The 19996-nt window shown below is 41.7% G+C and overlaps 1 protein-coding gene across 1 annotated transcript; it reads left to right on the top strand.

The window, feature by feature from the left end:
- Window positions 1-2535: 2535 nt before the first annotated feature.
- Window positions 2536-19711, top strand: LOC111968549 (F-box only protein 33). The gene is made up of 4 exons (XM_023994206.2): window positions 2536-3065; window positions 11195-11305; window positions 11753-12420; window positions 15076-19711. Exons 1-4 carry the CDS (start codon window positions 2638-2640, stop codon window positions 15339-15341), a joined length of 1473 nt encoding a protein of 490 aa, XP_023849974.1. The 5' UTR covers window positions 2536-2637; the 3' UTR covers window positions 15342-19711.
- The last annotated feature ends 285 nt before the right edge of the window (window positions 19712-19996 follow it).

Raw genomic sequence — 19996 nt, 5'->3', positions numbered from 1 at the left:
AAGATTTTCCTCAGTTTCCATTGACAACGCAGAGATAACTCCCTTAAAACAGGTGCCCTACCCCTACTCCGGTGTTTGAAGCATAATACTTCGGGTGACTCGATTCTTGTGAGGCCCACTGCCCTGTTCCTCAGACACACAATTAATCAGGAACAAGCCCACGCCTGGTCACTCTGATTTGATTTGACTTTTCCTGACAGGCTACAATTTAACGTCTTCGAGACGCCAAACTGATTTCCCAGATAATCACCCTTTTCAAAAAATCGCATCCCAACAAGAAACGAATCCTTGTCTGATATACTATCATCCCCTTCAATTATCGACACTTATTTTTCATTCCATTCTTCACCACTACTTTTGTCCATTCTTCTTCGGTATTGGGTTGGCGGATCGCAACCAACTTTTACGGGAATACACTGCCACCTACTGTACTGGAGTGTGAGGCCAGTCATGCCCTACCTACATTAACTTCCGGTAATACAAAATTGGGAAAAAGGAACATTACCCTGCCAACTATTAACCCTCACTAAAAAACTCACCACCCCATTCCACTATTTAATCCTACTCCAGGCCAATGGTCTGGGAGGACAGAACACTACCACTCAACACCCCCTGCAAATCTTCTGCAGTACAACCCCACAATCCTAAGTACTTCTCTGCAGCTGCCACCACCACCTTTATTTTATGTGACTTATGTTCCATTTCTACAGTACAGTTGACAACCATGGCTATGAATGCTAAGAAACCCACCTTACTGAAGCACATGTTATTCCCATCCCTCTCTATTGGTCTCTGCCTACTCACAGGAATCCCCTCAGGATCTCTCACCCTGTACCCATCTTTCTCTACAACTTTCTTCACTGCTTCAGCATATGACACTTTCTGTACTACTCTGACGTCTGGAAACCTCAACCTGCCTTTCTCTCACCGGACACCTCCGATCTCCAGTGCCATGGGCACCCCCACAGCTTACACACACAACTTTCTCCACCGATACTACACATTCCTTAATCTCATGCCCTCCTGCACACTTCTCACATCTAGGAATCTCCCTCCTACACACTGCTGCAACATGACCATAAGCTTGGCACCCATAACACTAGTATTTTCGGAACAAAAACTCTCACGGGATAACTAACACATGCTAACTTGGTCTTGTGCAAAGACTCTGCATCAAAACTCAGCAGAACAGCCAATGTCTTCTCCATTTCACCACGCTCTCCACCAGGTCTGCATCGCACCAAACGGTGGGCCTCACAGACACCAGGAATCTACCATTTCAGCTGATCTTCCGCAATACTTAATGCCACCCCATTATCACGCCTTTCAACAGCGCCCTGCTTCGAAGAGCAAAGCAAGTCACAGTTCTTGTCCCTAATCGCATGGTCCGGAGCGCATGGAAGAAACACAATAAATCACTGTTGAGTTACTTTCACCAACCCAACAGTCCCAAACCTCTTTTTCCATCCAACCTGAAACCACATATGGATCAGCCAGAATACAAGTATCCATTCTCTCCACACTGGGCCGGAATCATCCTTGTCATCATCGGGACGAGGCTCCAACTCGACGGTCTTCACCGCAAGTACTTCATCCTCACTCTCGTCACATTCAATTTCCTTCTGTAGCTCTTCCAAAAGTTCTGTATGGTCCTCTTTTCCATATTCACTCAAAACATGTTCCACTTTTCTCCTTGTCGACCATTTTCTCCCTCATCAGATCTTGCAGGCTTGTGCAATCACCCACTCCATATTCACTCATATGTTCCACTTTCCTCATTTTTTACCGGTCCTTTAACTTACAGGCCATCCAGCCCAAAGATGCCATTTTCTCTCCTTCTCTACATGATGCACTTCTCATTTCAAACTCGGCATTCAATTACACCATGATTCCTGCCTCGACTTGATTGGTTCTTTTTTCCCATTCCATCAGTTTACAGATAAGAAATTGTTGGATGCAACCAAATATGTGAATATGGCATTCAATCAAATACCCCTAAATGTGATGAAGGTATCTGCTATTGGATATTGTCCTTGAAAAATAATTCCTTTTACATTTCTACAGCATTGGCTGTGCTAGTTAGGTCAATAATATGGTATCCTACACTGTAACGGTAAAGAGAGTGTGCAAAGAGAAAACGAGGTGGTCTTGTCGTGGGCAGAGAATTCAATAAAATGCCCCCTTATGTGGGGGACTCAACTGCAGTAAAAGTTCCCCCCCTTGCGCACTTGAGAGGTATGGCGAAAATAAGTAATTGGGCCAAACCACTACTGCAAATGGTTTGATAAAATAACTATATTTGCAGATGACAACTAAATTAACAACATATTCTACAGAAAATGAAAGTATATCAAACATATGAATATATAAGTTAAACAAATTATGATCTAACATATGAATATGTAACTTAAACATAAATGATGTCGGCCTGTTTTCAAATGTGGAACGTTGCAGAGTATTGTTTTCATCCCCACGTAGTCATAAGTGGTATGATCCAATAGTATTGAACGCAAATCTGCTGGCTGTTTAGTTTTACTGAGAGCGAGTACCGGAACTGGACTGTTGTCGCACAATCTTACAACGGTTATATTTACACTTTCTGTCCGCGATTAATACAGTAGTTTAGTGGTCTGCGCCATGGCTTTGTACGGGTGTGTCGGAGCCATGGCTTTACCTAGCGAGCTTATCGTCCATATATTTTCATTCTTGTCCGACCGTGACAAGCTTCGGGCCTCGTCCGTGTGCTCTCGCTGGAGGGAATGTCTGTTTTACCCATCGCTTTGGACGGAGCTGAAGTTGCGTGTCGGAGGTGGTGCAAACCGGGAAGGCTCTGGCTCCGAACAGACCTCAAGATTAGAATTTCTCATGAGGAACTTTGGCTCTTTCGTGCGGGAGCTACATCTCGAGGTTACCCCTGTGGACGGATATCTAAGCCCACTGAGCGGAGTGGAGGGCAGGATAGAACCTGTAGAACGCGACCCTCAATTGCTTGATCGCTGGAAAGACGCAATGATCACCTATTTGGAACAGGTGTTGTGTGTGCTCGGATGTATTCGAAACAACAGGTAGTTGGATAGTTACTACAATTATTCAATACATGTTTAAAGCAAATTGAGTCAGCAACTCCGTACATGTCAATTTGAGTGTTTGTTGGGTCGTAGTCAGCCAACGTTAAGTAGCTAGCCTAGCTATAAACAAACTATCATTACGTAATCGGGTCATGTCGTTACTCTAACGATTTCTGCTTAACGTTATACTGCTTGTGTGGTTTTCAGTCTGTTCAAGCTGTAATCTAACTACTTGCAAAAGGCATGTCAGTTTGAAGTCTGTTTTTCTGCTTGCTGTGCGAAGAATGTTGCAAGGAGTTTTTTAAATGACATTTGAACAACATTGCAGCAGTGGTGGTCATGCTCAGGGAATCTAGCTAGTCTCAACCACTGAGGTCAACAATGACATTGGCAGCATGCTGTCATTCAGGGTTGGGTGGGTTGCTTTCTAAATGTAATCCGCTACTAGTTACCTGTCCAAAATAGTAATCAGTAACGTGACTTTTGGATTGCCCAAACTCGGTAATGTGATTACATTAAGTTACTTTTAGATGACTTCCCCTTAAGAGGCATAAGAAGAATGCAAAAATGTATGTTACCAATTGAACGATATCTATTGCAGGATAAATCAATGTTATAGTTTACATAGCTGGCCTTATATGGATGCTACATTTTACTTTATGGGTTGGTTATTTAGGCCTCTTCTAACCCATTGCTTTCTACTACATAATAATAATACGATTAAATTATATCTTTACATTAATAACCGAAGTTCAGTCATTCCAATAAATGTTATACTACGTGATCTTCAAGAATAGGACTTGGAGGTATAGATTAGCCAAGTTGTTTTACTTGAGCATAACCCCAAAACTAAGGATTTATTAGCCATCCCTACTGTTGTTTATGATTTTGTTGTCATGGAGGATTGATTGGGCTCATTGATTCGAGTTGAAAAATAAATGCTGCGCTCATGGAACGGCATGCTTTGAGCACTATTGACAGTGCTGTTTACATTTGAAAAATGAATGCCATATGCTGCATTTGCTATAGGCCTATTGTTTACTTTTTTGTTGGTGACACTTTGATATATTCATAATATGCAGCTGTGTTAAGCGCAAATCCAGATGAAACAATAACAAAACGGTGGCCCCGCCTCTGTTTTTGGTAAAAAGCTGAGGGATGGGCCTGGAGAAATGAAACCACTCTCAGATTAATAGACAGAGCTATTGATGCAAGAACTGACCATCCATGATATCAAAATAGTTTTATCCAGCGTTTGTTTACATTTCCAATGTTTGTGTGACAGATGAACATAGCTCATGAGGCATTTAAGTTACATTCTTCAATAATCAATGGATATACACTACCGGTCAAAAGTTTTAGAACACCTACTCATTCAAGTTTTTTTTATTTTTACTATTTTCTACGTTGTAGAATAATAGGGAAGACATCAAAACTATGAAATAACACATGGAATCATGTAGTAACCAAAAGTGTCAAACAAAGCAGCCACCCTTAGCCTTGATAACAGCTTTGCACACTCTTGACATTCTCTCAACCAGCTTCACCTGGAATGCTTTTCCAACAGTCTTGAAGGAGTTCCCACATGCTGAGAACTTGTTGGCTGATTTTCCTTCACTCTGCGGTCCAACTCATCCCAAACCATCTCAATTTGGTTGAGGGATTGTGGCAGCCAGATCATCTGATGCAGCGCTAAATCACTCTCCTCCTTGATCAAATAGCCCTTACACAGCCTGGAGGTGTGTTGGGTCATTGTCCTGTTGAAAAACAAATGACAGTCCCACTAAGCCCAAACCAGGTGGGATGGCGTATCACTGCAGAATGCTGTGGTTTCCATGCTGGTTAAGTGTGCCTTGAATTCTAAATCGAACATTGACAGTATCACCAGCAAAGCACCATCACACCACTTCCTCTATGCTTTACATTGGGAAATACACATGCAGAGATCATCTGTTCAACCACACTGCATCTCACAAACACACGGCAGTTAGAACCAACAAGCTCCAATTTGGACTTCAGAGCAAAGGACACATTTCCACCAGTCTAATGTCCATTGTGTGTTTTTCTTGGCCCAAACAAGTCTCTTAGTCAGGATGCTCTCGATGGTGCAGCTGTAGAACCATCATAGCGCTTGATGGTTATTGTGACTGCACTTGAAGAAACTTTCAAAGTTCTTGAAATGTTCTGTATTGACAGACCTTTATGTCTTGAAGTAATGATGGTCTGTCGTTTCGCTCTGCTTATTTGAGCTGTTCTTGCCATAATATGGACCTGGTCTTTTACCAAATAGTGCTATCTTCTGTATAACCCCCCCCCCCCCCCCCCCCATACTGTGTCACAACACATTAAGAAGGAAAGAAATTCCACAAATTAACTTTTAAGAAGGTACACATGTTAATTGAAATGCAGTCCAGGTTGACTACCTCATGAAGTTGTTTGAGAGAATGCGAAGTTTGTAAAGCTGTCAAGGTAAAGGGTGGCTACTTTGAAGAATCTCAAATATAAAATATATTTTGATTTGGTTAACACTCTTCTGGTTTCTACTAGGGATGCACGATATATTGGTAAGCATATCGGAATTGGCTGACATTAGCTAAAAATGCCAACATCGGCATTGGCCCGATGTCCAGTTTAACGTCGATGTGCAAAACCAATGTCAAAGCTGACATGCATACCTATATAACATAGGTGGATGACGTAATGACGCCACGAAAAATACAGCGTTACACGTGCAACACAGCATTCCTAACCTAGCCCACAATGTCTGTTGTGTGAATCTATTTTGAAGTTTCAAAGGAAGATAACAGAAAGGCTATATGCAACGTTTGTGCTGCTATTTCCCGAGGAGAGGAGAAAGTGAAATCGTTCAATACCACAAACCTAATTAGTCATTTGAAAGTGCATCACCCCCAGACATTAATCAACTACTTAGAACAAAAGCAGAAAAAAACTAAGCACACACTTCCAACAACTAAACAAGTTGAAGTCCAGCAGTCATTTGAAAGAGTAAGAACATTTCAGCGAGACAACTCAAAGGCAAAATCCATTAACGCCAAGATAATGGAATTCATTGCCCTTGACAATCAACCGTTCTCTGTCGTGGATGATGTTTGCTTTTGCCGACTGGTCGAGCACCTCGAGCCCCGGTGCACACTACCAAGTAGGCGCTATTTTTCAGATGTTGCCCTACTAGAGTTAGTTTTGTTGAAATGCACATCCATGCTATTAGCTTCACGACTGACAGTTGGACCAGCTATGTCAGCCCCATGAGCGCACTTAGTCTGACAGCATAGTGGGTCGACAAGGATTTCGTACTGAGAAAAGCTGTATTGCATGCTCAAGAATGTGCTGGTTCTCATACCGCTGCTGCCATTTCAATGGCATTTGAGAACATGTTTGAAACTTGGAAACATGAACACACTCCTAGCACCATTTGAACAACTGACTCGAGAAATAAGCTCATCAACTGCATCTGCAGCAGACGTGATACCATCTGTCATGTCATTGAAACGCCTGCTCAACAAAACCCTGCGGTCTGTGTTGGCAGTTAAAACGTGCAAAAGTACTCTACTAGAGGCTGTGAACAAGCTTTTCGGTGGCATTCTCGCTGAGCCTCTTTACTGTGTCGCCACCATGCTCTGTGCTAGGTACAAGGACCGCTACTTCGTTAACAGGCATTCTCTCTGAGCCTCTTTACTGTGTCACCACCATGCTCGACGCTAGGTACAAGGACCGCTACTTCGTTAACAGGCATTCTCTCTGAGCCTCTTTACTGTGTCGCCACCATGCTCGATGCTAGGTACAAGGACCGCTACTTTGATGCAGACAAGAAACGGGGTTTACGTGAAATGTTAGACACAGCTGGACAAGATGGAAAAGGACACGGTAACAGTGCGCCACGGACAGACGACGCTGAAACTTCACTGCTTGATACGTATGATGAAATCCTGGTTGAGAATATAACGACTGAACAATGAAATGGCACAGCAATAAATGAAATAGGTTTTGATTATGGTTTACTGGTAATGGGGACATGCGTATATGCCAACAAAATAACTTATTTGTGTGTGTTTTCAACTATTTAACTGTACAAGAATGCTTAAAATGGCGCCAACATTTTCAATATCGTTTATCGGTATCGGGTGTTTTGGCAAGGAAAATATCGGTATCGGAATGTCATATTGGGGCATCCCTAGTTAATACATGATTCCACATGTGTTATTTCATAGTTTTGATGTCTTCACTATTATTCTACAATGTATAAAATAGTAAAAATAAAGAAAAACCCTTAAATGAGTAGGTGTTTTAAAACTTTTGACGTGTTTGTGTGTCACACTACCGTTCAAAAGTTTGGGGTCACTTAGAAATGTCCTTGTTTTTGGACAAAAAATTGTCCATTTAAAATAACATCAAATTGATCAGAAATAGATTGTTAATGTTGTAAATGACTATTGTAGCTGGAAACGGCTGATAGGCATACAGAGTAGAGGTCGACCGATTTAATTCAGGCCGATTTCAAGTTGTCATAACAATCGGTGTTTTTGGATTAGTTAAACCGATTTTGCAGATCTTTTTAAAAATCTTTTCTTTAATAAAAAAAAACATTTTTGTATATTTGATAGATTTTTTACACCTTTTATTTAATTAGGCAAGTCAGTTAAGAACTCATTCTTGTTTTCAATGACGGCCTAGGAAAGGTGGGTTAACTGCCTTGTTCAGGGGCAGAAAGAGAGATTTTTACCTTGTCAGCTCGAGGATTTGTTTTTGCAACCTTCCGGTTACTAGTCCAACGCTCTAACCACCTGCCTTAAACTGGCTCCTCGTGGAGTGCAATGTATCTAGCATGTCCTGCGTTGTATATAATCGATGCGGTGCCTGTTAATTTCTCATTGAATCACAGCCTACTTCGACAAACGGGTGATGATTTAACAAGCGCATTTGCGGAAAAAAAGCACTGTCGTTGCACCAATGTACCTAACCATAAACATCAATGCCTTTCTTTAAAATCAATTCACAAGTATATATTTTAAACCTGCATATTTGGTTAATATTGCCGGCTAACATGAATTTCTTATAACTAGGGAAATTGTCACTTCTCTTGCGTTCCATGCAAGCGGTCAGGGTATATGCAGCAGTTTGGGCCGCCTGGCTCATTGCAAACTGTGTGAAGTTCATTTATTCCTAACAAAGACCGTAATTAATTTGCCAGAATTGTACATAATTATGACATAACATTGAAGGTTGTACAATGTAACAGCAATATTCAGACTTAGGGATGCCATCCTTTAGATAAAATACGTAACGGTTCCGTATTTCACTGAAAGAATAAACGTTTTGTTTTCGAAATGATAGTTTCTGGATTCGACCATTTTAATGACCAAAGGCTAGTATTTCTGTGTGTTATTATGTTATAATTAAGTCTGATTTGATAGAGCAGTCTGACTGAGCGATGGTAGGCACCAGCAGGCTCGTAAGCATTCATTCAAACAACACTTTTGTGCGTTTGACAGCAGCTCTTCGCAATGCTTCAAGCATTGCGCTGTTTATGACTTCAAGCCTATCAACTCCCGAGATTAGGCTGGTGTAACCGATGTGAAATGGCTAGCTAGTTAGTGGGGTGCGCGCTAATAGCGTTTCAATCGGTGACGTCACTCGCTCTGAGACTTGGAGTAGTTGTTCCCCTTGCTCTGCATGGGTAACGCTGCTTCGAGTGTGGCTGTTGTCGATGTGTTCCTGGTTCGAGCCCAGGTAGGGGCGAGGAGAGGGACGGAAGCTATACTGTTACACTGGCAATACTAAAGTGCCTATAAGAACATCCAATAGTCAAAGGTATATGAAATACAAATCATATAGAGAGAAATAGTCCTATAATAACTACAACCTAAATCTTCTTACCTGGGAATATTGAAATACTCGTGTTAAAAGGAACCACCAGCTTTCATATGTTCTCATGTTCTGAGCAAGGAACTTAAACGTTAGCTTTCTTACATGGCACATATTGCACTTTTACTTTCTTCTCCAACACTTTTTGTTTTTGCATTATTTAAACCAAATTGAACATGTTTCATTATTTATTTGAGGCTAAATTGATTTTAGTGATGTATCAAGTTAAAATAAGTGTTCATTCAGTATTGTTGTAATTGTCATTATTACAAATTAAAAAAATTGGCTGATTTTAATCGGTATCGGCTTTTTTTGGTCCTCCAATAATCGGTATCGGCGTTGAAAAATGATAATCGGTCAACCTCTAATACATAGGCCCATTATCAGCAACCATCACTCCTGTTTTCCAATGGCACGTTGTGTTAGCAAATCCAAGTTTATAATTTTAAAAGGCTAATTGATCATTAGAAAACCCTTTTGCAATTATGTTAGCACAGCTGAAACTGTTGTGCTGATTTAAAGAAGCAATAAAACTGGCCTTTAGACTATATGAGTATCTGGAGCATCAGCATTTGTGGGTTTGATTACAGGCTCAAAATGGACAGAAACAAAAACTTTCTTCTGAAACTCGTCAGTCTATTCTTGTTCTGAGAAATGAAGGTTATTTAATGTGAGACATTGCCAAGAAGCTGAAGATCTCGTACAACGCTGTGTACTACTCCCTTCACAGAACAGCGCAAACTGGCCCTAACCAGAATAGAAAGAGTGGGAGGCCCCGGTGCACAACTGAGTAAGAGGACAAGGACATTAGAGTATTTCTCAAACTAGACAGACGCCTCAAGTCCTCAACTGGCAACTTCATTCAATAGTACCCTGCAAAACACCAGTCTCAACATCAACAGTGAAGAGGCGACTCCGGGATGCTGGCCTTCTAGGCAGAGTTGCAAAGAAAAAGCCATATCTTAGACTGCCAATAAAAATATGATTAAGATGGGCAAAAGAACACACACTGGACAGAATAACTCGGCCTAGAAGGCCAGCATCCCGGAGTCACCTCTTCACTGTTGACATTGAGACTGGTGTTTTGCCGGTATTATTTAATGAACCAGTTGGAGACTTGTGAGGCGTCTGTTTCTCAAACTAGACACTCTAATGTACTTGTCTGTTTTTCAGACGCCTCACAAGTGTGATTGATGTGAATCACACTGCTGCTATGTAGATATCAATAGGTGATATCTTTATCGTTGTAGACTACACCTGCTGTCATCCTCGCCTCCAAGCATTTATTCAAGTTGGATGATCTTTGGATGCCGATAGCAGTCACACCATTGGAAGACGTAGCTTGGACTGTAGCCTACAAACGTATATTCCTGCTGTTTTCCCGCGATCCATCAAACACATTTGGTTTGTCATCATAGTGGTCTCTGACTTACGGTCAGACTCGCACACGTTGAATACATTTAAACTTGCACCCTTTTCAATGCTGATTTGAATGTCATTGAGAACCGAAGTGTGCGATTTTTTTTAATTTTTTCTCCCCGCAAACATCCTTTCTGAATTCAAAAGTAATCCTTAAAGTAATCTAGTTTTTCAAAAGTATCTGTAACCAGATTACAATATTTTTGCTGGAAACGGATGACAGTTCGTTTTTTTCGTAGTTACTTACATGTAATGGACTACATGTAATCCGTTACTCCCCAACCCTGGTGATATGCAACTCTGTCTTTTCGAACTTGTACTTTCAATATGCTAATATCTTTTGGACACATTTGTGTCCTGAAAAGTTACACTTGCAGAGATGGCTTAAAGGTGTCTTGAGGCATTTCTTTGTTGATAAGTAATTCCAGTGTTCATTCAATTACATCACACTTGTTTGAGATATTTAGTGGCACAATCAAAGGCGGGAAGCTGAGTTTGTGGTAGTGGACCAAACTCCGTTCAATGGTGAAGGAAGTCACCATGGAGTGGAATTTAGTCCGCCATGTTTGTGGTGTCTAGCCGCTAGGTTTGTGGTGGACACCAGTGTGTGATGTTGAAAGGTATTTATTGTCAGAGGCCTTCTGGCAAATTGGTGAGGACATGTATACTGTTTGATTGTGTTTGTTGCAGACCACAATTAGAACATACTATGTCTGATTTGTGTCCGGTTTTGACTAAAGCTCATATCTCTCTCTCTCGGCCCTCTCATTCACACACACACACACCCTCTCTCTCGACCCTTTCTCTCTCGCTCCTTCTCTCAGAAATCTCCAGAAGCTGAGTCTGTATGGGGATACCTGCATTCTTCAGGATGAGGGCATTCTGGACAGTGCCAATCTCCAGCAGGTTGACCAAGGAGGCAAGAAAATCAAAGAGTGAGTAGCTTTTAGGCAAGGCTACATCTTGCCCAGGGCAACAAAAGGGCATACAGCAGGGCTCTACACTTTCTTTTTTTTTACCAGGAACATGTTTGCGCCTAAATTGAAAAATGTCGGCACACATAAAGACATTTAAGAACACAATGAAAATGATTTGAGTTAATAAAGCTAGGATCCTGATTTTTCTTCGAGGTCACACAGCAAAATACTTAGGTTCACAATCATTCAAAATCACAGTACAAACTGTCCTCAGTTGAAATTCTGCCTCATATAATTACATAGAACACACAGGTCATTTTAATAGGATCTCTGGTCTGCCCATATAGTTTTTTTTTAATGTATTCATTGTCAGTGAGTAGGCCTTTTATTTGCAGAAATGGAACAGAGAACAAATGTCTAAAGTTTTCAAACTTTCTTTCTGTGTTTTCCTCTGGGCCGGGGTAGGATCCAACAGCTGTTAGTGGAGGTTCTGTCTAACAGCAGGAAGATAAAGTGGCTGTCGTCCGCCTTCATGCTGGGCGTGGTGACCCCCTGCTCCCTGGCCTCTCTGTCCAACCACAGCGCAGGCTCCCTGGAGCACCTCGGCTTGCTGGACAACCAGCTGCCTTGCCTGGTCTCCCCTGTGGAGCTGGAGCGGCTGGTCCACCTGCGTTCCCTGGCCCTCGACTTCTGTGACTTCACCTCTGAGTTGAGCCACCTACTGGCTGGTGGAGACCGTGCTCCGCTACACCGCCTCTCCCTGATGCTCAACGGCGCTGCTCTGGAGGCTAAGCCGCTCGATGGCACCGCCAGTGAGGACGACTGGAAGGCCCTGGTCCAACGCAGCGCTAACCTGCGGGTCTACGTGATGGCACTGGATGTGTGCAGCCAGGACCTGCTGAGGGTGCTAAAACCAAGCCTGCCCCTGGAGAGGATCCACCTGGACAGCTACTCCACCTTGGTCACAGACGGAACCCTGGAGCTCATTGCCCAGCAGTACAACAAGACCCTGAGCCACTTCGTCCTGATGAGGGATGACACCGGCTTCCCTGACCTTGGCATCAACCGAAACGAGGACCCGCTGGTCCTACTGGCCTGGCGCTGCGTACACCTCTCTGTATTGGTCATCCATGGTGAGCCTGGCCCAGATGTTAGCATTACATAGCTCACCACTCTTTTAGTGTAGCCTAACATTTTAATGGGAATTATTGATTTCCAGTGGCATGGGTTCTATAAGATTTTCTGATAGAAATATTTATTACTGGTTATTTCTGGGAGTAATGTTATGTGCGGCGGCAGGTAGCCTAGTGGTTAGAGCGTTGGACTAATAACTGAAAGGTTGCTAGATCGAATCCCCGAGCTGACAAGGTCAAAATATGTCGTTCTGCCCCTGAACAAGGCAGTTAACCCACTGTTCCTAGGCCGTCATTGAAAATACGAATTTGTTCTTAACTGACTTGCCTAGTTAAATAAAGGTAAAATAAAATGTCTAGTAGGGCTGACCCCATTTAGTCGACTGGTTGATTGATTGTTTTGGGCGATAGGCTGTTTGTCGACCGAGTAGCAACAACAGCAACAAAAATCATGGTGTACAAGACATCTGTCTGAGTGGACTGATCCATTGTGGAAGCCGTGGGGATGACGCAGTCCAGCAGTCTAAGAAATGTGCTACTGAAACTGTATATGGTTATATTATGTAAGAACAATGGTGCAACACAAATCAAACATTTAACAACTGCGCCCTCTCACACTTTGGAATGTAGTCACTGTCCTCAGTTCTGAAACACATCAGTACACTGTTGAATTGGTGCCTTTTACTAGACCATGTTACTAAGTGCGTAATAGTTAACCAGCATGGTGTTGAGAACAATGCGGTGGAGGCAGCAGCGAAGTTAGGAGAGACGAGAAAACAGACTTTGCCTTAATTGTCCAAGAAAATTGTGCCTGACTTTATAAATCATCCATAAGCCTCCCAACTGGTGCAGCGGTCTAAGACACTGCATTGCTGTGCTTGAAGCGTCACTACAGACCCTGGTTCGATCCCAGGCTGTGTCACAACCGGCTGTGCCCGGGAGTCACACAGGGCGGCGCACAATTGGCCCTTTTTCCTTGATCTCTTTCTTATTGTTATTATTATGATCATAAGTAATTTCATTCTCATTAGTTGGCTTAGTATAGCAGCCTTGTATAACCACTATTGAGCTGTAGGTCTAAGAGCGCATCCTGTCTAGTATAAATATCGTAACTTGGGCCTATATTTCAGTACTTACAGGGCATTCGGAAAGTGTTCAGACCTCTTGACTTTTTCCACATTTTGTTACGTTACAGCCTTATTCTGAAATGGATTCAATAAAACATTTTCCTCATCAAGCTACACACTACCCCATAATGAAAAAGTGAAAACAGGTTTTTAGAAGTGTTTGCAAATGTATAAAAAATTTAAAAAGTTGGCTTATCTACATAATTATTCAGACCCTTTGCTATGAGACTCGAAATTGAGCTCCGCTGTCAACTGTGGGACCTTTATATAAACAGGTGTGTGACAAAGGGTCTGAATACTTACATAAATAAGGTATTTTGTTTGTTTTTTGGGGGGGGGTGCAAACATTTCTAAGAACCTGTTTTTGCTTTGTCTTTTTGGGGTATTGTGAGTAGACTCCCGAGCAATTGTTTTTATTTAATCAATTTTATAATACGACTAACGTAACGGGGGATAAAGTCAAGGGAACTATTAATAGGCTACTGCATGAATCAATCATTTATTAATTCATGTCATCACAGTCATTCATGATTTGAAATGCATTTAAGTTAAGAATTTTCAACCAACTCTCTGGTCCACTTATAATGTATTTAGTGTAGTTTACATTGTTCCAAACGGTCAGAGAAAGAATATTGTAATCTAACAGCACTTGTTTGGGACACATAATATGCACGCAGCACTTGCTCCTTACCTCATTTTTCTTGATCTTCAGTATTTTCCACAACTAGTCAAATTTATTCCACACATCTGACTTCCCCTTTACCAGTAAGCAACAAGTAAACATTATCCCGTTTCGAGTTTACCTGTCAGTCCTCTGCATCCAATTTGCTGTTACGGTGTTCAGAGTTTCTAACCAATTTATTGATGTTATTATGATATGCTGTAGGTCAGGCCCTATTGGTTACGTAAAAAGAGCAAGGGTTGAGGGAATAGGGAATATTTAGGGATTAGGGATTTCGGTAACACAATTTTTCATTCAGATGGCAAATTATGTTGCAGCTTCTGCAACACGGACAGCGCGATACACTGTTGATGTTCTGTGGTGTCGATGCAGCAGTGAGGAGAGCGAGACAACGGGAGCTAGTCAGTCACTCGCTGTCTTTTTTAATTATTATTTATTTATTTTTTACACAGCGCAGCATGTCTGAGCCAGGTCCGGCACAATCAAATCAATTGCGGTCAAACTCCCTCTAGTCATTTGTGTCTTAATTATTTCAACAAATGGTTTGCTTAAAACATCAGACAAGCTCAGTGCATATAGTTGATTTGATTAAAACTCATAGGATGTCAGTATATGGAAAAATACATGTTTTAAAACTGACCTATCGATTGGTTGAAAGAACAGTATCTTGGTCGACTAATAAAAATTAGGGGACAGCCCTAATGTCTTGTGTGTATTATAGAGGTCATATTGGCAGCATGTTGATATGTATAGCACAGATCAAATGGAGTTGTTTTACATTCAGTATCCAGTATGTTCTTTCTACAGTGGCGTTCAATGTGATTCTCCTCTGTCTGAACACTACAGGCTACACTGTGTGGTCCCACAACCTGGTGGCCATCTCCCGTCTGCGTGGCTCCAGCCTCAAGGTCCTGGCTGTGTCCGAGGAGAGCATTGACTTCGACCCAGACCAGAGGGTCTTCATGGAGGGTGACCCCGTCCACAACCTGGTGAAGGAGGTGTCGCTGGGCCTGGGGCGCGTCTGGCACCCTTCTATGGACTCCAACCTGGTCCTCAGCGAGCCCACCCAGCACTTCCACAGGGAGATGCAGAGCTTCAGCTTGGGCATGTAGGCTAGAGCTGCAGCCGCCAGACCGGGCAGCCATCTGGGTCGTGTTCATTAGGCGTCAAACAAAAGAAAACAAGACCTAAACAGGAGGGACCCCACTTCACCAATAAGCAACGCAAATTTTCTGTTACAAAACGTTTTCCATTGAATGACCTAATGAATGCAACCCTGGTCTGGTCTTGCCTGCTGCACATGCTCAGTGTTTGTCTTGGGACCTATAAGGTGGTTAGATCATCATCTCATTTACATACGTTTATCTTTTAATTGTGTTTATTTTCTTCTCTGTAGCATGAACTTATCCTTTGTGCCGTGTTTATCAGTATTGGCTCTATATTTATATCTATCTATATATATCCTGCTTATGATTAGGAGAGTATAGTCGAATATTTGTTTAGTAGCTAAATGAGCGATTGGTGTTGCAAGGAGGCTTTTCTACACAGCTAGCTTAGTTAGTTGTATTGCAAGTTTTCTTTTTTGCTTTGTGTTTTGTCTGTCAGCAAGTGCTGAGTTAAGAGGTTAATCCACCTTGGCTTTTTGCAATGATGGAATCCTGTGTACTTGTTCGTGCAAATTTTTTTAAATGGGAGATTAGTCTTGTAGTCTTCCGGCAGAGGGAGGGACCGTGCTGATGGAGTGTGTGGTTAGGCCCCCCCCCCCCACCCCAGCAAGATCCTGTCTGCTCTTTACTTTTGTGTTTTGGAGATGATATTGTTGCTATGTTACGGGACTAAGATCCTGCTGGTTCTTCTCAACCCAGAGGTGGGATATGATAGGTTTCCACACTGAGTTTCCTACGTTCTGCTGCAGTACTTAAGTCAGGGGTTAGCGTTGCGAGTCGTACGCTGCAGTTTGCTCTCAGAAAAATCCTCTCTCTCAGGTGGGCAAAACATGATTATATGAAGATGATGAGGATGTATATACTATGAAACAATCAGCTAGTCTGTCGGTCTAATGCAGTTTTCTTCACATTTGCCTTGGAAAACCCCTTGTTTTCTAGTATCAGTAGTTTTTGCCATCCAATCTGCCCCTTTTACCATGTGGGGTAAACAAACTTAGTCGTACATTTTTTTATAAGATTACGGTGTTTAAACAATGGCAAAAAGCTACTCCTTGCACATGTTTCTCTTGTTCACAGCTATGTTGGCTGACTCCAGGGCCACAGGAGAGCTGAACGTTGGATGGAGGGAAGCATTTGCTTGCTTGCTTCCAAATCTCAGGATTTTTGCACTTTCAGTAAATGTGTCCATTTGAAGGCTTTCTTTTAATATAAAGCTTTCTGTTGATCTGCGGGCCAGTGTGCGTGGTGGTGTGACTGAATACTGGATACTAATACTGTGGGAAGAGCTCTTCCAACACTACGCATACCAGAAGTTGTTGGTTTTATTTTTCTAGACACGCCTTCTCGTTTCCTCTTAACTTTTAAAAAGGTTAACATCCTCGATGTGCGTCTGTGAAAATACTTTTAATGGCGTTTTCTATCGTGTATTTGACGTTTTAGAGCTCAGAGTAGTAGAGGGAATCTGAGGTTGATTGCTCAGTGGTAGAATGTAAATATGAAGCTAACAACCTTTTTAATGTGTAAAGTTGTCTGCTATCCAGAATTCCCCTTATATATCCATATCTTTTTTTGTTGCTTGTAAAGCTTCGGGAGCCAGTCTTGACTGATAACGCAGTAGTGTGTGGGGCTTTGAATAGGTGACCTGTGGTTGTTCTGTGCTGCTGAGATGTTGGAACATTCTGGAAAAGCGGAGTGTAGGTTTCTCTTGTTCTTGTGTGATTTGTGAAGCTGTCGGTCGGCTATTACTATTTGTAGTGTTCTTCCGTGCCCATAACTTTCATTGGTACTACCAAAGCCAGCCATTTTAGTCAAGGAAGAGAAACACAGTATGCAAAGTTCTGTATATTGAGGGGAAAATAAGTTTGCCTAGAAACAGCTGGCATCGGATGGCAAGGTGTGTGTGTGTGTGTGTGTGATCCATGGTTCAAACAATGTAACGATCAGCCTATGGGATCCACTACTAACCTGTTTAGTTGTGGCAGTAAGATATGAGCCTGCATGCAAGGTTCCACTTGGGTTAAACTTACGTAGTCTATCGACGGTTGATGCATGAGAAGTGATAAAGGAATATTGAAATTATATACATGTTAACAGAGGGATTCTTACGTTTTTTGTTTTGTTTTTAGTACCACACCAAAAAGGATGTAGATAATATTCTATATTTGGAGTTAACTTGTTTATGCTGAACAGGGGTAGTGTAAGACCTTGTTAGAATATGACAAATGCCAGTTAATTGTTACAATGTGTAAAACATCCTAATGCTGTGCCTAAATCCAGTGTAGCTTTTGCTCTTTTTTTTGTGTGTGTTCAGTTCTAGTACAGCATTTCACTACCGTTAAAGCATTTCTGCATTTTCTTGTTGTTGTGGTCCCGTGTGGCTCAGTTGGTAGAGCATGGCGCTTGCAACGCCAGGGTTGTGGGTTCATTCCCCACGGGGGGACCAGGATGAATATGTATGAACTTTCCAATTTGTAAGTCGCTCTGGATAAGAGCGTCTGCTAAATGACTTAAATGTAAATGTTGTGGGGGCTGGTTGTGTGTGTAAAGTTTCAGAAGTGCATACATCAAAGAAGGGGGTGTATGGTGTGCTTGAAGCAAAGCATGGTGTACCTCTTTCTCACCCGTGAGCAGGAAACAACCTTTCCATGAGGTGTTCCATACCTAAAAAATAAATGATGAAAGTTAGGAAGAATCTTTTTCCCAACAAGTCACTGGTTTCAACAAAACGGTCTGTCAGCGTGTCTGCATCAGCTGCCAAAGATAACTGTATGAAACGACCCTTATGAAGTGCCAACGTGCTGGCATAGGGCAGGGCCAATGGCTGATCAGCCAAAATGTACTACTATGACTGCTCTTCCACAAATACTACTAGAAATATACCTACTGAATATGGGGTGAAGTTGGACCACATGTGGTGCACAGCTGTGCTGTGGCTTGGTCAACAACAGAGCTCTCGCTCACCAGTTTCATTGTGAAAAGTGAATGTCATTTAAGTATAGATAAAATCAAGTTTGGTTGATTCTTTCAGCCCTGTACGCTGCTATGAGACGTGTCAGGAACATTCCACTGGGGAGTTAAAAACCAACAGAAAATGGCCAAATGTCTGTATAAAAGGATTTTTTTTTAGGGGTAATTGGATCCAGTAAATGATGCACAATTGGTCTTTGCTGAAAAAATGGTTTGCTGTGTGAAGTCATATAGAAGTGGTTGTGCAGCCCAGTCTCACTTTGCATGTTAACAGGCATAGCAGTGGAGGTATTTTATTTTTATATTCTGGAGAAAAGTTATTACAGTTTACAAATCAGTTGGATCCCATTTTTTTATTTTATTTTCTTGACATTTTATATGCCATCACAATCCACATCTCTCTTGTAGAAAAGGAGGAAGCTATATAGCGACAGTGAGCTGCTTGAGGGCAGGTCCATCCGAGTTAACTGTTACCTGTAGAACCTCATTGTACTGCGAAAGCTACAGCTAAATGACCTCGTACCAGCCTTATTAAGAGCGTAAACGCTTGAAGAGACCTGAGTGAGGATTCTGTTTTGTTTTATTCCATTATTAACAACCTGCACCACAGTTCACTGTTGTGGGGGTCAGGAGGGAGGTGAGCTTAAAACATGTCACATCTCTTAATGGCTTGCTTGCATTACAGCCAAGTCAAACGCATATAATCCAGTGGCTTTTATTTTTCTGTCACTTACAAATGGAAATAACAATGTGATTGTTTTAAGATCTTGATTCTTTGGAAGCGAAACTCTGTTTCAAAGGCTACCGTGGGTTACAGACATGGTCTCTATGAGACTGGCCAGCAGGCCCCAGTTTTAAGTGGTATGAATGTTGTGCATTTGTTTAAAATCAGGATATTTTAATGCAAAATAAGTCATACAAGTGGCCATGGGGCACTAGCAGTGCGAACACCTAGGCTGTGTCCTTATAAGCTTTCGGGGAAGAAAATAACTGCGTATTTGTATATATCAATACATAATGTATACTCTTATGCAACATATTTCCGGGGTTCTATTTATGAACGTTTAAGCTTTAAGATGGTTTTACCATTTTTGCTAAATGTTTAAATATTTGGACAGCTGTTCTGTCAACTATGTCTCAAGTGAGCGCATTGGATATGTACAGTACATCTGCAAATGGGAAATCCACTGGTGCAGGTGTGAAAATGCCAAGTGTAGAGAATTTTGATTTGAAAAAGTGATGCAAGATAGCTAAAGAAGGAAAAGCCTAAGTGACATATTGGGTAAACCAGCTGAATGTTGAATGGTTATTTTTTTAAACCAGTGAATAAAAGCATTACAAAAGACAAACATGGGCTTTGTTATTCATGTTGGCTTAATTTGAATTACAATAATCCTGTGCTGATCCTAGTTTATGGCAGTGCTTTACCTTTGGTGTAATTGTACCTCCCATTAACCCAGTGTACAGTTGAAGTCGGAGGTTTACATACACTTAGGTTGGAGTCATTAACTCGTTTTTTTTAACCACTCCACAAATTGTTTACAAACTATAGTTTTGGCAAGTCGGTTAGGACATCTACTTACATACACTAAGTTGACTGTGCCTTTAAACAGCTTGGAAAATTCCAGAAAATT

Source organism: Salvelinus sp. IW2-2015, linkage group LG9 (genome assembly GCF_002910315.2).
Source record: "Salvelinus sp. IW2-2015 linkage group LG9, ASM291031v2, whole genome shotgun sequence".
NCBI lineage: Eukaryota > Metazoa > Chordata > Actinopteri > Salmoniformes > Salmonidae > Salvelinus > Salvelinus sp. IW2-2015.
This window is presented reverse-complemented; position numbering and strand designations above follow the sequence as displayed.